The sequence below is a fragment of the Sminthopsis crassicaudata genome, chromosome 2 (assembly GCF_048593235.1).
Source record: "Sminthopsis crassicaudata isolate SCR6 chromosome 2, ASM4859323v1, whole genome shotgun sequence".
Taxonomy (NCBI): Eukaryota; Metazoa; Chordata; class Mammalia; order Dasyuromorphia; family Dasyuridae; genus Sminthopsis; species Sminthopsis crassicaudata.
This window is the reverse complement of record NC_133618.1, coordinates 474,888,339-474,904,861: the sequence shown is the minus strand read 5'-3', so window position 1 is coordinate 474,904,861 and position 16,523 is coordinate 474,888,339. Positions and strand designations below refer to the sequence as shown.

The 16,523-nt window shown below is 37.6% G+C and overlaps 2 protein-coding genes across 2 annotated transcripts in view; one reads left to right on the top strand and one right to left on the bottom strand.

Annotated features, from left to right (window-relative positions):
* ANKRD27 (ankyrin repeat domain 27) overlaps window positions 1-10,150 on the bottom strand; it is a 97,660-nt gene extending 87,510 nt beyond the window's left edge. Inside the window, exon 1 of the mRNA XM_074293245.1 lies at window positions 10,037-10,150. The gene's annotated coding sequence lies outside the window, so the exon portion shown is untranslated. The remainder of the gene's footprint in view (window positions 1-10,036) is intronic.
* A 1,242-nt stretch (window positions 10,151-11,392) lies between these two features.
* Window positions 11,393-13,424, top strand: RGS9BP (regulator of G protein signaling 9 binding protein). Its single transcript, XM_074293243.1, has one exon. The coding sequence runs from the start codon at window positions 11,928-11,930 to the stop codon at window positions 12,639-12,641; it is 714 nt and encodes a 237-aa protein (XP_074149344.1). The 5' UTR covers window positions 11,393-11,927; the 3' UTR covers window positions 12,642-13,424.
* Window positions 13,425-16,523: the final 3,099 nt, after the last annotated feature.

Below are 16,523 nucleotides of genomic sequence, written 5' to 3'. Positions count from 1 at the left end.
CCGCAAAGTTGCAGGCTGCAAAACAAACAAATAAACAAACAAAAAAAATCATGCCTATATATTAACAAAACCAATGAGGCAATAATGGAAGGGCAAATTTCATTGATAAAACTACAAAATATATAAAATAATTGGGAGGCAATCTATCAAAGCATATTCAAATCATTTACAAGACGTTCCTTAAGGAAAATGAAGAACAATTTAATAGCTGAAGCTCTAGTCAGTGCTTATAGTTGGGCCAGGAAGATCCAGCCAAAAGTAATTTGTAGGTGATTTAATGTTATACCTGCCTAAGAGTTACTTAACAGAGTTAATGAAATAAAAAATTATTTTAGGAATAAAAGATCAAATATATGAAATAATGAAAAAGTAAAAAGTGATGGGGGATAGCACTTCAAGACCTCAAATTACATTTAAAAGCAACAATCATCAAAACAATGCTATTAAAAAATATAGACAATATAGAAAAGTTGTTGATTAACTGTGATAGACTTGGCTGTTTTCAACAATGAGATGATTCAAGGCAATTCAAATAGACTTGACAGAAAGTGCCATCCACCTCCAGAAGGAGAACTTTGGAGACTGAATATGGATCAAAGCATATTGTATTTTTACTTTTTTTGTTGTTGTTTATTTGCTTGGGGTTTTTCCCCCCCTCCTCATGGGTTTTTTTTTTTAATCTCTTTTGATCTGATTTTTGCCCAGAATGATGAATATGGAAATATATTTAGAAGAACTGCACAAGTTTAACCTATATTAGATTGTTGCTGTCTTGGGGAAGAGGGAAGGAGAAGAGAGAGAAAAATTTGGAACACAAAGTTTTGCAAAGGTGAATGTTGAAAACTATCTTTGCATGTATTTGGAAAAATAAAATACTATTAAAAATATATTTTTTTAAATCAGCAGAAAATTTTATAAAGATAAATTATTTCATTTAGATAGCATACCAAGATGTTCAATATACTTCGGGGAGAATTTATATATAATGGGAACAAAATAAAATTAATAAATGTTAAACTATGATATTAAAAAAAGAAAAATTGATCAAATGGAGAAGACTAGGGGGAAAAAAGAAATCACAACACAAGAACTCAATAACCTAGTGCTGGGTAAGCCAAAAATATATATAAATTACCCCTGAAGAGCAAGCTGGAAGAAACTGAATATAGATCAACATCTTACATTTCATAATATAAATGAAAAATGAATACATTATCAGAATATTAAAAATTATATCACCCAGAAGAATAAAACATGTAATTTTCATATTTATGGATATAGATGATGAATTGTAGAGCCAAAAAATGGGTATGCGATTTTAATTACATGAAATTGAAAAGCTTTTGTACACCATTAAGCTAAGATAAAAAAGAAAATGGTCAACTGGGAAAATGTATATATATGCATCTTAAAATCTAAGACAAAAAGACAACAAACAAAAATATGAAATGAAAAACCATTCTCCAATAAACAGTTATAAGAAGAATTGCAAACTATTAATAACTATATGAAAGAAAGTTTCAAGTCAATAACAAAAAGAAAAATAAATCATAACAATCTTAAGGTTTCAGTTAATACCTTGTGAGCTGGCAAAAGATAATAAATAGGAACAGTCTGAAAGTGGATATCTTCAACAAAGAGAAGATCTAATTCAGATCCAATTGATCAATGATGGACAGAATCAGCTACACCCAGAGAAGGAACACTGGGAAATGAGTGTAAACTGTTTGCATTTTTGTTTTTCTTCCCAGGTTATTTTCACCTTCTGAATCCAATTCTTCCTGTACAACAAAAAAATTCGGTTCTGCAAACATATATTGTACCTAGGATATACCATAACATATTTAACATGTATGGGAATGCCTGCCATCTAGGGGTGGAGAAAAGGAGGGGAAAATTCGGAACAGGAGGGAGTGCAAGGGATAATGTAAAAAATTACCTATGCATATGTACTGTCAAAAAAAAATGTTATAATTATACAATTAATTTTAAAAAAATAAAAAAATTTAAAAAATAAAAATAAAATAGGAACAGTCTATGCTAAAGGGGTCGTAAAAAGATAGGCACACTCATGCTTTTTTAGTGAAACTTAATTAGTATGACCATTTTGAAAAGCAATTTGGAATTCCTAAGTGATTAAAATGTCCACACAGTGACTTTTGGAACCACAGATAGCATTGCAATGTATATCAGGGAGATCTCTGATAAAAAAGAGAAAGTCTCCTTATGTATCAAAATAATTATAAAGCAGTATTTTTATGGAAAGTAATCAACAAAGTATAGATGATCATCAAATGGGAAAGAAATAGCAATAACACAGAAGATAAATGTAATATAGTTATTTTGCAGTAATAACATTATTGCACATTACAATAAATGTGCTGAATACAGAAGCATAACTGATACAAAATGAAGTAAGCAGAATACAAAAAACAATGTGAACAAGCAAAACTATGTAAATGGAAAGATCATAAAACAATCAAAATTGAAATTAAAAATAAACAAGACCACAAAGAAGAGATAAGAAAACAACTCACCAACTACTCTGCAGAGATCAGGTATGTGGGTGTGAAACACCGCATATTGTCAGTACTTTTTTTAAGTGTAATGACTGGTTTTGCTGAATTTTCCTCTTATTATGCTTCTTTTATTTAAAAAAAAAAATCTTTGTTATAAGGTAAGGCTTTCTGACAAGGAATTGGGAAAGGAAATCTTGATGATTTCTAAAAAATACATATTACTCATTATTCTCCATTCCAATTGCCAAACCCTCTTTCAACTAACTACCAATCATTCAGAAAACCTGAGTTTTACTGTATCGTTCCATGTCATTTTCCCCATTTTTACAACTACAGCCTCCTCTCTACTCCAACTCCTGCCCTCATACAGGAGATTTCAACAATCATATTGATTCCCCATTCACATACATATGACACAGGATCATGAAACTTTTGGGCTTTAGAAGCTACCAGCATCAACTATTTCACTTGACATGGAGACTCAGGCCCAGAGCAAAGATTCAGGAACTTGCCCACAGTTACAAAGATGGCACAGATGGGATTCAAATTCAAGGCCTGTTACTCAAAATTTAATATTCTTTCCACTACACTGAACTGTCTTTCCAGAACAGCCGTCTCTTCACAATAGTCTCTTAAGAGAATTCTTTTCGAGTAATATGTGGATTGAATATGTTTCACAGTATTTTTCACCTTTTTTGTTGTTTTCTTGCTTTTTTTTTTTCTTTTTTGGTCTGATTTTTCTTGTACAGCAAGATAAATGTGGAAATATGTTTAGAAGAAGTGCACATGTTTAACACATACTGAATCAGTATGCCCAGGGTAGGGGAAGAGGGATTAGGGAAGAGAGGGAAAAAAAATGTGAAACACAAGATTTTGCAAGGATAAAATGTTGAAAACTATCTTTGAAAGTATTTTGAAAATAAAAAGCTAAAAAAAAAAAAAAATTAAAAAAAAAAAAAAAGAATTGCACATGTTTGACCTATGTTAGATAGCTATCTAAGGAAGAAGGTTAGAGAAAGGGGATGAAGGAAAATTTGGAGTGCAGGGTTTTGTAAGGGTGAAGGTTGGAAACTATTTGCATGTATCTTGAAAATAAAGCTGGTATTAAAAAAAAAAGAGAGAGAGAGAAAATAAGAATTCTTTAATGTAATCATTTCATTGAATAGCTTTAGAATGTCATTTTTGATCTTCCTATTCCTCACTGGTTGACTTCCCTTGCAGAATTTTGGGCTACCTTTCTAGTTGAGCCTTTTTAAATCTGATCTTTCCCAATTATCTATGTCAGATTACACCCAGCTTTCTCCTCTTATCAAAATTCATAAAACGGAAGTAACTTCCCTATAAGGGAACGATCCACAAACGATCCTTTCACCCTAACTTTCAATTCCTTGATGATACAAATCAGATCAAGAGCAAAATTTCTTATTATTGCTTCCTCCAACTTTTGATGAATGAAATTATCTTCAAGGTAAGTCAAGAAATTATTAACTATTCAAAGAATTCCAGGAAATATTTGGGTAAACGAAGTCCTCATGGCTATTATATCAAACACTTCATTTATGTTTTGTCTATTCAAATATATTGATAAGTCTTGAATATAGTTCATTAAAATATACACATCTAAACATTAGCCGCAGAATATTACAATTTATCTAAAAGAAATACTTCTATTTAGATTAAAGCCACAGCAGGACAAAAATGTATTTATGTATGGCCTGCTACAATTTGAAAAGAAATTTCAGAATGTGGGTGACATACATTGCTGGGGAAGCCTATGGAACATACAAAGATTTACTATTATAGGAATTATTATCTATTAATTATCTTGGTATTCTTAGAGTTATGGAATTATAGAAACTAAATGCAAGTGGATTTCATTAAGTGATTCTTTTACCAGCCCTGAAGTCAGGAGGACTTGAGTTCAAATATTCCCTCTGACACTTAACACTTCCTAGCAGTATGACCCTGAGTAAGTCACTTAACCCTAACAGTCTCAGCAAAAACAAATAAACAAACAAACAAATAAATGAGGTGTGATTCTTTGTTGCTAACCATTACTGTAACATCTTCTGGTGTCAAACTGAACATATAACTCTTTTATAAGTTATTTATTATTACCCTCTAGAGTTGGATACATGCTCACTATGTCACCTGCATTCACCTAAATATTAACTGACTCATTACTAATTAACTGGGTTCTAAGAGCATAATGCAGGAGTTAAGGATAGCAATGATTATTCCTGGGATAATCCACTGGTCTCAATATTGAAACTCAAAAACTTTGAAGTAATTACATGTCACAATATATTCTGTATGATTAATTTTATATACATATAATAATATATATATGTATTAGTCATACATAGAATCCTTATGTTTAGAACACAAAATTGCCCACCAACCAAATTAATATAAACTTAATTTCATATTTAAAATTACATATTAACATTATACTTGTATAAAGGATAGTGAAGAATTCATCCTCCATTTTAAGAAAATCTTTAAATACATTTTTAAGTTCTTGAATTTGGATGACGTTAAAGATAATTTTCACAGAAAAGACTAAATATAATAAAGATAGTTATTAATGTCTTATTAATATTAGTTATCTAGCTAAATACTGGTTAGCTAAATTTCCATCAGGAACCAGTTGATTTAACCAAGTTAAATGCATCTTAAGCATAAAAACCCAGTATTATAACATGTCATAGTTCTGGTTCTTCCAAACTAAAAACAAACAAAAAAAATTCAGCTTGGTACATATTACATATGCCAATTCAGAGGACAAATGATATTAGAAATTGAATCACTATACATTTTGACAAAGGATGCTGAGAGAATAATCACATTTCTTATAGAATATACGCATATTATATCTTCATATAATATTTATATATTAAATAACAAAATATGTTTTTATTACCCCTTTAGTAAAGATACTGATCAAAGTGAAAAACCTCTCATTTTCTTAGTGGGTTGTTTTCTTGCTATTGGGGTTTTTTGTTTTTTTTTTTTTTTAATTTGATGAGCAACATCGTCCACAAAATCTTTGGTCAGTGTGTGAGACAGTTGGAAGCAGGAGGGACTGCACAGGAAGAAGGGGGGGGGGAGAGAAATGTAAGATATTTTATTCAGAATTAATATTGATCTCTTACTCTCATTACTCTAAGTTTCAAAACAATCCACTAGCACTGCCCTGTTTTGGACCCCTAAAACTGTCAAGAACATGGTAACTAATATTTACTTAGTTCCTTATTAGAAGGGGAGGAAGAAAAGTGCAAAAAGAGGGATGTGGTATCAACTCACTACTAACCAGTTGGGAAAAAGTATATAGGCACACATGCACATCTCTATATGAAGAACTACAGAACATCTTACCAAACAATATGAGTCAGCATTGTGCAAGGGAAAAAATAGTCAATAAATGTTTACTGAATAAATGAATACACTAAAAGTTAAAAGATCTGGATTCTAGTCCTACTCTACTACTAATTTGCAATGTGACTTTGATGCCAACTTCCTAAATGGTAAAATGAGAGTACTGGGTTAGATGATCAAAAGGTAGTAGAGTCAGAAGTTACTGAATCTATCCAACTACCAATTACCAGAATGACCTGTGGCAATTCCTCTCCAAGCCTGTTTTCTCATCTATAAAATTTATTAAACTAGATAGCTTTAAAAACCCATTTAGAATCTACATTCAGTAATTCTGACCTGGCTAGATTTCTTTTTAAGGACCATACCTTAAACCAAACCCACTCTGATTCTCATTGTTTGACCACCAACAGATTCCAGGCCAAACCCCATTTGATCACTGCTCAGATTGAATGTAAATAGCAGTCATTTCTGATTTATTTATTTTGTTTTTTTTTTTTTTTCCTTGACTAAGTAAAATAGGAGACACTATGCCTCAATTGCTACCCAACCTTGATTGATCACTAAATGGGGAGCAGTTTCAGTCACACTAAGACCTTTCTATCTTTTCTTAAATAGCCCCAGGTCTCCCACTGCATTCAGGGCCATCTCCACTAATCCTGATCTGTCTAGCCACTGGAGGGGACCATGAGGTAGGTGATCTTGCACAGCCTCCCTCTCTCACATCCAATCCACATCCAATCTACCTCCTCGATGTCATGGTCCTCCTGTTTGCAGCAAGCTCTTTGACCTAACCCTAATCCATATTACACTTTGTCCCAGGTAGTAGATGTCATCAAATCCATCTGCTTCCAACTTTATTTTAAGCTGTCTGGATCAAAACCATAATTCATTAGATACCACTTGTCATTATCCTTTTCTCATGAAAGGATATAAGCACAGAATGAATAAAGCCAAATGTCTAAATCTTAATTTACATATCAATGTGATATCTCTAAATTGCCAGAAAGTTAACAAGAAAGTAGCTCAATAAATAAAGAGCTAGCTTTAAGGATCAGGATACATAGCTTTGAATCCTCCAGCTCATTCATGATATATAAAGACCTCGGACGAATCATTAACCTCTATGGCTCAGTTTCCTCAACTGTAAAATAAAACAGATTCTTGTTATGTGACCAAGGATTAAGTAATTTCAGCCCTTTAAATCTTAGTTTCCTCACTTGTGTAATGAAATACTAATCTCAACAGGGGTTAATGCAAGAAAAGTATAGTATAGACCTTATGCTATGGTAAACCCGTTATTTCTTAAAGGGAATAATATTTACTGTCTTGCTACAATACGTTATTTGTTAATTTAAACTAATATTGAATGTTTTCTAAACTGGTATTGAATGTTTTCACAAAGGCCTCAGAAACATAATTCCTTTAAAAGTCATTAAGTAATATTCCGTAACATTCATATACCATAATTTACCCAGCCATTCTCCAATTGATGGGCATCCATTCATTTTCCTGTTCCAGCTACTACAAAAAGGGCTGCCACAAACATTTTGGCACATACAGGTCCCTTTCCCTTCTTTAGTATTTCTTTGGGATATAAGCCCAGGAGTAGCAATGCTGGATCAAAGGGTATGCACAGTTTGATAACTTTTTGGGCATAATTCCAGATTGCTCTCCAGAATGGTTGGATTCTTTCACAACTCCACCAACAATGTATCAGTGTCCCAGTTTTCCCACATCCCCTCCAACATTCATCGTTATTTGTTCCTGTCATCTTAGCCAATCTGACAGGTTTGTAGTGATACCTCAGAGTTGTCTTAATTTGCATTTCTCTGATCAATAGTGATTTGGAACACTCTTTCATATGAGTGAAAATAGTTTCAATTTCATCATCTGAAAACTGTCTGTTCATATCCTTTGACCATTTATCAATTGGAGAATGGCTTGATTTCTTATAAATTAAAGTCAATTCTCTGTATATTTTGGAGATGAGGCCTTTATCAGAACCTTTAACTGTAAAAATATTTTCCCAATTTGTTACTTCCCTTTTAATCTTGTTTGCATTAGTTTTGTTTGTGCAGAAACTTTTTAATTTGGTGTAATCAAAATTTTCTATTTTGTGATCAATAATGGTCTCTAGTTCTCCCTTGGACATGAACTCTTTCCTCCTCCACAAGTCTGAGAGGTAAACTATCCCATGTTCCTCCAATTTATTTATGATTTCGTCCTTTATGCCTAAATCTTAGACCCATTTTGATCTCATCTTAGTATGTGGTGTTAAATGTGGGTCCATGCCTAGTTTCTGCCATACTAATTTCCAGTTTTCCCAGCAGTTTTTGTCAAATAATGAATTCTTATCCCAAAATTTGGGATCTTTGGGTTTGTCAAACACTAGATTGCTATTTTTATTCACTATCTTGTTATTATCAAATTATTCACTATCTTGATTATTATTGTTCTGTAAGAAATGACCAACAGGAGGAATACAGAGGCTTGGAGAGACTTACATGAACTGATGCTGAGTGAAATGAGCAGAACTAGGGGATCATTATACACTTCAACAATGATACTGTAGGAGGATGTATTCTGATGGAAGTGGATATCTTCAACATAGAGAAGAACTAATCCAATTCCAATTGATCAATGATGGACAGAATCAGCTACACCCAGAAAAGGAATACTGGGAAGTGAGCGTAAACTGTGAGCATTTTTTTGTTTGTTTGTTTTTTTTTGTTTTACCTTCTGAATACAATTCTTCCTTTGCAACAACAACAAAATTTGGTTCTGCACATATATATTGTACCTAGGATATACTATAAGATATTTAATATGTATGGTAATGCCTGCCATCTAGGGGAAGGGGTAGAGAGGAGGGGAAAAATTCGGAACAGAAGGGAGTACAAGGGATAATGTTGTAAAAATAATGTTGTAAAAATGTTGTAAATGTAAAAAAAAAAATTTACCTATGCATATGTACTGTCAAAGAAAATGTTATAATTATAAAAATTAATAAAAAAGAAAAAAAGTCATTAAGTTACTTTAGGATAAGGTATTAATGCATCCAATTTCTTAATTTTGTCTGAAGAGCATGTACTCCAGTAATGTTTGCAAGCTATTAATTAACTAGGAAGCTATTAGATTTCAGCTTGTACTTGCAAAATCAAACCCATTATAGCACTATCCAGAAAAATGGAGACAATATATTTATACATCAGCTGTCAGAAACTAAAATGACAGATTTACTTGTATTCTAACCACCAGAAAGTTTTTAATTCGGAAATGCAAAATAAGAGAGAGAAGGAAGGAAGAAGGAAATATGAGAAAACTGCCTTCGGGTATTGTAGAAGGCAGAAACAAAGATAAGTTTAGTTTACAGAAGATCCCTGCAGCCTAACAGTGTAACATCTGAGAAAACGAAACCCCAGCCACTGCCCCAAAACCAGAGAGCAGGGTCATCAACGCCAAAAAATAGTACCGATTCAAGTACTGTACAGTTGACAGGAGAGGTATCACCGAGGCAAAGATGACAGTCCTAAGTGCAAGGTGCGGGAAATGAACCCTAACTTTTGGTTTTCAAACACTTAAAGAAGTGCCCTCCTGCAGGACAGCCGCAAGCCCGAAAAGTCAAGAATGCTGACATCAAAGCGGACCTAGGAAGATCCTCCCTCCCCCCCCCCACCTCCGGGTAACACAGTCTCCTCTCCTGGGATTCCCTCGCTGAAATGCACCTACAGCCTGGGACCCTTGCCCGGAAATCTATTTAGCACTTTGCCAAAAAGAGGAAAAAGTTGCACTCTTGGGCTGGGGAGGGAGCAAGGGCTGCACGGAGAGGCGGGGTGGACAGAAGCAGAGGCCTCACGACCCGCACAGCTAGGAGGGACTCGGGCACCTCCCGGGACTGACACGAAGCCAGGGCCCTCCCCTGATCCGGCAGCTAGCCCCGATCCCATCCCCGGCGAGGCCTCGGCGAGGCCAGAACGGGGGGGAGGAGAGGGCAGAGATGGGAGGACACGGGGCGGCGGTCCCCGAGAGGGGCTCCTCCGGCTCTCCACAGCCCCGGTCAGTACAGGCGCCACCGCCCCCATCCTCCTAGGCCAAGGGAAGAGGACCCCACGCACAGGAACTAATGGAAAGCTACTTACTCAGGTAAGTACCATGGTTTCACTTCCTGCCCATCTCAGCGGAGGCTGAGGAGAAGGCGGAGGCGGCAACATCTGCACTTCCAACGCAGAGCCTTCCACGCCCCTCCCCAGCCCCTCACGCTGGCCCCGGGAGGGCTCTCAGCCCCGCAGATAGACCAATCAATCACTGCCGTTGTGATGACTGACGCACAAGCGGAGCAATCAGCAAAGCCTAGCTAGTTTGAAAGGCGGAGCCCTGAAAGCCAGCAAAGAGCTTCCAACCAGAGCGTCCTGCTCCCACTGAGCATGCGCCGGGCCATCCGGTTAGCGGAGGGAGGGATCTGACTGTAGTTGGATACTTGTGGAGGAGAGGCCAGCGCGCGATGCAGGCTGGCCTTTGTAGCTTTTGATGAAAACCTTGAGTTTGCATTCCTGTCCGTTTGATTCCGTGCACTGTGGGCAAACGTTCGCAGAAGGGACTCTGAGGGCGAGATGATTATCCACCTACATCACCCATGGGTTACGAAGACTTCTGAGCTGTTCTAGTCCCTCCTCTTCCTCTAAGGCACTTTTGAGATCTTGCCCAAATTATTCCCCTCACTGGGACTCAATCACAAAATGATGAAGTTATCAAACAAATATTTAGCAAGCGCCTATTGGGTCCCTTTGCCGTACAAGTGCAAAGAACGAATCAGTCTCTGTTCAGAAGTTTACATTCTAATAGAATGTTACAAACAAAAAAAATGCACCATGAATATAAAGTTAACATATACATATATCAAGTAGTTAAATGCAAGAACCCATGGGAGTGAGGAAACGCGAGAGAGGAGTCGGATTCTGGAAGTTTGCAACAGGTTTGTGCGTTTTCTCATTTGTCTCACAAAACCCTTAAGTGGTTGGCGCTTCGAAAGTGAGGCTCATTTCACAGTTGAGGAAATTTGAGGTTCATTTGTGTGCATAATCACATAGCAAATCCACAAGTTGAACGTCAGTCTTCTCTTTCACAAAACTCTCTCCTTTATTGCCACCTTAAATTGGGTACGATATCCCTGATCAGACAGATAATGCAAAGATCCTCTCCATGACAGAAACGAGGAAACTGGAAGCAGAGCGGAACTGATTTTTGCGGGATAAGTGCAGGAAAGTGTCGGAGCGCCCATAGGAACTCACTTCAAAGCCACTTTCCGTGAGATTCCTCCACCGCCTTCTAGCACCCGACACCCCCGGGCTCCGCTTAACCCGCCACACCCTGTCCCATCCCCGCGGCGTCCGATCGGGAGCTAAAGGATTCGCAGTCTTTCTGCGCGCATCTTCCCCAAGTCAACCCGAGATGAGCCTGGGAGGGGCGGAGGAGGCATGTGACTTGCCCGGCCCCCAGCAGCGCCGCCCACCCCAGACTGTAAACTGGAGAGCCTCGGGCACTGAGAGTCAGAGACAGATTATATCAGATTATTAAGACTAACACCTCGGGACCCCGGCGGGGCCAGGGCTCTGCCGGGTGCTGGAAGGATGGATGCCCGGGTCCCGTACTCTTAACTCTGGTGAGTGAGAGCAAAAAAAAAAACAAAGATTTTTTTAAAAATAAAATAAACGCGGGGAGCCCTGGGCCTTGGCTAGGCTGGACGCGGGGTCCAGCAGGAGATGAACTCAGCGCGGCGCCGTCTCTGGCACCGCAGCGCACTAGCCTTGGCCCCTCTAACCCCAGGTCCCCGCGAGCCGGGCACCTGCATGGAGAGGAGAGAAGAACGATGAAGAAGAGCTCAACTCGGACCACGTCCGAGGGCGGCGGCCGGTGCCTTCGTGTCCCTGCCTCTCTAAGAGCTTAGCGGGAAAACTGTGCAGCTCCGGCTCTTAAAACTCTAGGCACCCCAGCAACAACAAGGAGCAGCAGCAGCAATCTACCTCTCGTAATATGGCGAAAGAAGAGTGCAAAGTGCTCCTGGACGCCTTGAACCGGGTGACAGCCTGCTACCGGCACATGGTCCTCAGCGTGGGCGGCACCGCGGACTCCCAGAACCTGCGCGAGGAGCTGAAGCAGACGAGGCAGAAAGCGCACGATTTGGCAGTGGCCAACAGGAACAACCTCACCGCGGCCCTGAAGGACAAGACCATCAGCAAGGAGGACAAGGCTGAGTTCGAGCGCCTCTGGGTGATTTTCTCTACATGCTTGGAGATTTTGGAGACCGACATGAAGCGCGCCCTGGAGCTAGGGCTGGAGTTTCCCCTGAACGTGCCCAAGAAGCACCTCATTCAGACGGGCTTGTCGGGAGGCACCGCGGGTGTGGCTGCCAGAGCCATGAGCGTCCAAAACATGAAGTACGAGGCCGAACGCAACATCGACGAAGTGGATCTGAAGGATCTGGAGCAGGAGATCCACAAGGTGGGAGAGATGATGTATGAGATGGAGATGAAAGTGAACGTGCCTCAGTGGACCGTGGAGGCGAAGCAGGATCCCGGGGCAGAGCTCAAATCCACCATCAGTACGGGAGCTTCCTCGGGGGCTTTCATCTCCGTGGAAGAGAGAAAAGGCTTTTGTGACATTAGCAAACTTCTGGCTGCGATTATTTTTAGTGCTGTGCTCATCATAGCTGTTATCTTGGCAGTGTGTGTGGTGAAATTGTCTTAATGGAAATGGGGGGGCTTAATCACGGACTGATGGACGCTTCCCCCATCCCCCCATCAAAACTTACTTTCCATTGGAAGACCAAAGCGGTTGGGTTTCTGTGTATTTTAATGTAAGGGCTATGGATGTCTAATACAATGAATCTATGTGTTTTTTAAGTACACTTCAGACTCTACAAAGCAATGTTTGCTTTCTGGATCTGGCAGAGTTAATTTTGCACAAATTATCCGGGTATTATAGCTAACAGCTAGAAGAGATTTACCTGCTATTAATAGAAGACCTATCCCAAGGACCCCAAATTACCTCTCTTTAATAGGTTATGTGCTGCTGGTTCATGTTTACAAAGTGTCTGAAATTGACACCCTTGTGTATATTTTGGGGAAAAATATTCTGGGTCGGTTTTTTTTTTTCTTTTTCTGAAAGGAATAGTAAATAAGAAATAAGCAATTTTTATCTTAATCCTTCAGGCCTTAGTTTAGGAGAATGTGCAAATAGTGATCCACAGTAAATGGTGCCTGATTGATTGTACTCTTTGGCCAGGTTTCTCTTTAGTCACAAAAAAAGCCAAACTAGATCAGTAGAAAAAGTTATGTTCCCACTGTCTCACAGATTGTTGTTCCTTAAATCATAGGTACTCTATTCCAGTTGAGCATGCCCTTTAATGTAAATTGGTTAAAGTGCACATTAATCAAATAAATTTCACCCAGTAAGGAAAAAAATGGAAAGTCATTTTAATAGACTTCGGTGGTGAGCAAAACATAATTAAAATTGACACTTTCTCCTTCACTCTAGTTTGTCTTTGTTCCATAGCTAGACTAGAGCTGCTGTCCACACAAAGGGGGGAGGGGAAATCCTTTTCTAAATCCTAATCCTATAATCCTTAGCAGCAAAATGCTGTAGTGAGACCAGTAATATTTTAGTTTGTTTAAGGGGATGCCAGGTCCTCTGACTTTGATGTAAACTACAAGAAATGAAGGTCCATTTTATGTCCACAATGTCCAATCACAATCTTAACAAAAATTAACTTAGATCACTACTAAGAGGAATCATGAGCTATCACTAATCTAAAAGAATAGTGAGTTGGTCAGTTACTGGATTCCAAATATTGTCCAAATATTGTTAACTGAGAATTTTCATTTTTCAGAATTTTACTATTTTTTGTTTGGAAGATATCTCAAATGCTTATTTCCATTGTGTTGGGTTTTTTTTAAATCTCAAAATTCACAACAAAAACATTATAAGGAATATAACCCTCCAAAAATACAGCAAATGCATATTTTTTCTACTCTCCTTTTGCATGAAAACTCTATTATTCATGCTATACACACTAATGTAATGTAGAGTAAGCAGTTCCATTCAATAAATGTATCTATATGGAATGCCTAGCACTAGGGTCATGGTACTAGGGGTTTGGGGAATTGGGTGGGAAGAATAAGTATTTCTATAAGTACTGTGCAAAAGAGGGGCTATTACTGTTGAGGAAATAACTCGGTCAGGATCACACAGCTAGTAAGCATTGCTCAGTCATGCCTTATTCTTTGTGATCCCATTTGGGGTTTTCTGGACAAAGATATTTCTTGTTTTTCCATTTCCTTCTCCAGCTCATTTTACAAATAAAAAACTGAGAATTAAGGATTAAATCTAGTAAATCTGAGCCAGAACTGAATTGGGGAAGAGGAGCCTGACTCCAGGCCCAACACTATTCCTGAGCCACCCAGCTGCTTAGCTAGTGTCCGGGGTCATGTTGAGCCAACTCCAGGCACAGCTCTAAGCACTATGCCTCCAGCTGCGTCATGATGACACAAGGGCTTTGTAGTTTTATCTCACTTGATCCTCACAATGACTCTGGGTGGTAAGTGCTATTAGCTGCCCCATTTTATAGGCACAGAAAGATTATCACCTAGAACAGCATAGCTAGCAAATGTCTGAGGCTAGATTTGAACTCATTTCTTCCTAATTACAGGTCCAATGCACCACCTAACTACTTCTGGTACTGAACATGCAATACATAATTTAATACATAAAATTATCTTATTCTTGGAAAACTAGAGTGAAGTGAACTAAATGCCTATACTTGTAAATTAGCTGGAAATTATGAAAAAACAACAACAACCCAATATGTCTTAGACTTTAAATTTGTTTAACTGTTGTATTCTACCTTGGAAAAGCATTCATTCTACATAAAGATCTTTTGAGTCATCTCCAATGAGGTCACAATACATAGTTGAAAAATTTATGAAAATGCATCTTCCTGAGTTCAAGACTGTCTCTAGTCCCTTAGTTTTGTGCTCCTGGGCAAGTTACTTAACCTTGTTTACCTCAATTTCTCATTTAAATAATTAATTGGAGAAGGAAATGGCAAACCACCTTTGCCAAGAAAATATCAAATAGGGTAGCAAGAATTGGAAGTCACTGAACATCAATGACAAAAAAAAAAAAAAAATTATTTGGAGTTTTTTTTTTTTCATAAATGGTCTCACTCCTTTTTTCATTCAAAGCACTTGAACGTTATCATTTCTCTATTAAATCTAAGAATTTCAATGATGCCCAAGGTATGACAGAAGGAAATATGTTTAACTTCTCTAGGAGGAGAAAATGACTGCCACAAATAAGGTTTCATTAGCTGGGATATAGAAGTTGATAGTTCTTCTGAAACAAGGCTGGGAACGGATGCCCTGGGCCTACAACGATTAATGCTCTAGTTCCTCAGAGGCCTCCTATGGCTTTAGGGAATATAGGCAGGAGGTTATTTGAGAAAGTGGCTGGAAAACAATGGGAATTCAGAAGGGATCTTCTGAAGTCTCCTGTTGTTGTTCTTTTTCCTGCTTCATAACTCTACCTTCTTATTCCCATCCCACTCCAAGCCAGTTATCCTTGTTACTTCCACTCTAAGCCATGGGACTGAATGATCTCTATTCACAGTCCCCATCAGAGATTTCATTAGTGTTTATATAAGCAGTATTTCTAATCCACTATAGAGTTGTAATATAGTCTTTATATAGTACAATCACAAGATAGTAGAAATTATTATCTTTAGAAAAGGTGAGAGATTTTAAGAATATCCCTTTTGCATTTGGAGTTTTCCTGGTAAAGACACTTGGAATGATTTGCCTGTCCTTCTCCAGCTCATGTAATTACCATATAAATTATATAATTTATAACAGTGTTAAATGACTTGCTCTGGATCACACTGCTTCTGAAGTCAGACTTGAACTCAGGAACAGGAAGATGAATCTTTCTGACTTCAGGTCCAGGACTGTACACAGTGGACCACCTAGTTGCCCTACAGATGTTCCCTAGAAGTGTTATAACTTTATGGCATCATTCCTGTTTTTTTTTTAATTGAATTTTGTTTTATTTTCAGTTTTGAATTATCTTTCTTCTATTGTCTTCTCCCATATCCATTGAAATGCCAAAAAAAAAAAAAAAAACTCTTGCAAATATATGAAATCAAGCAAAACAAATTCCTGCATCAACCATGAGAAAAGAAAGAAAACATACTTTAGCTCTGTGTTTTGAGTCCATCAGCTCTTAACCCTAAAATAAATAGCACAGCATGGTCCCCCCCATTATGAATCCTTTGGAATTGTGATTGATCATTGTGTTAATCAAAGTTTTTAAGCCTTTCAAAATTATTTATCTTTTATAATATAATTCTAGTTTTTCTCATTTCACTTTGCAACAATTCATAAAGGTCTTCCCAGGCACTTGAGTATTCTCATTTTTCTTTTTCACTTTAGGGAAAATTCCAGTTTTTCTGTTCAATATTTTTAATGTATCCTATTTCATTTCATCAGAACTCTGTCCTAATTTCAATGCTTATATTATAGTGCTGGATATTTTGGTTAATTAACAATGAATTTCTAAAGTCAATATAAATCATTC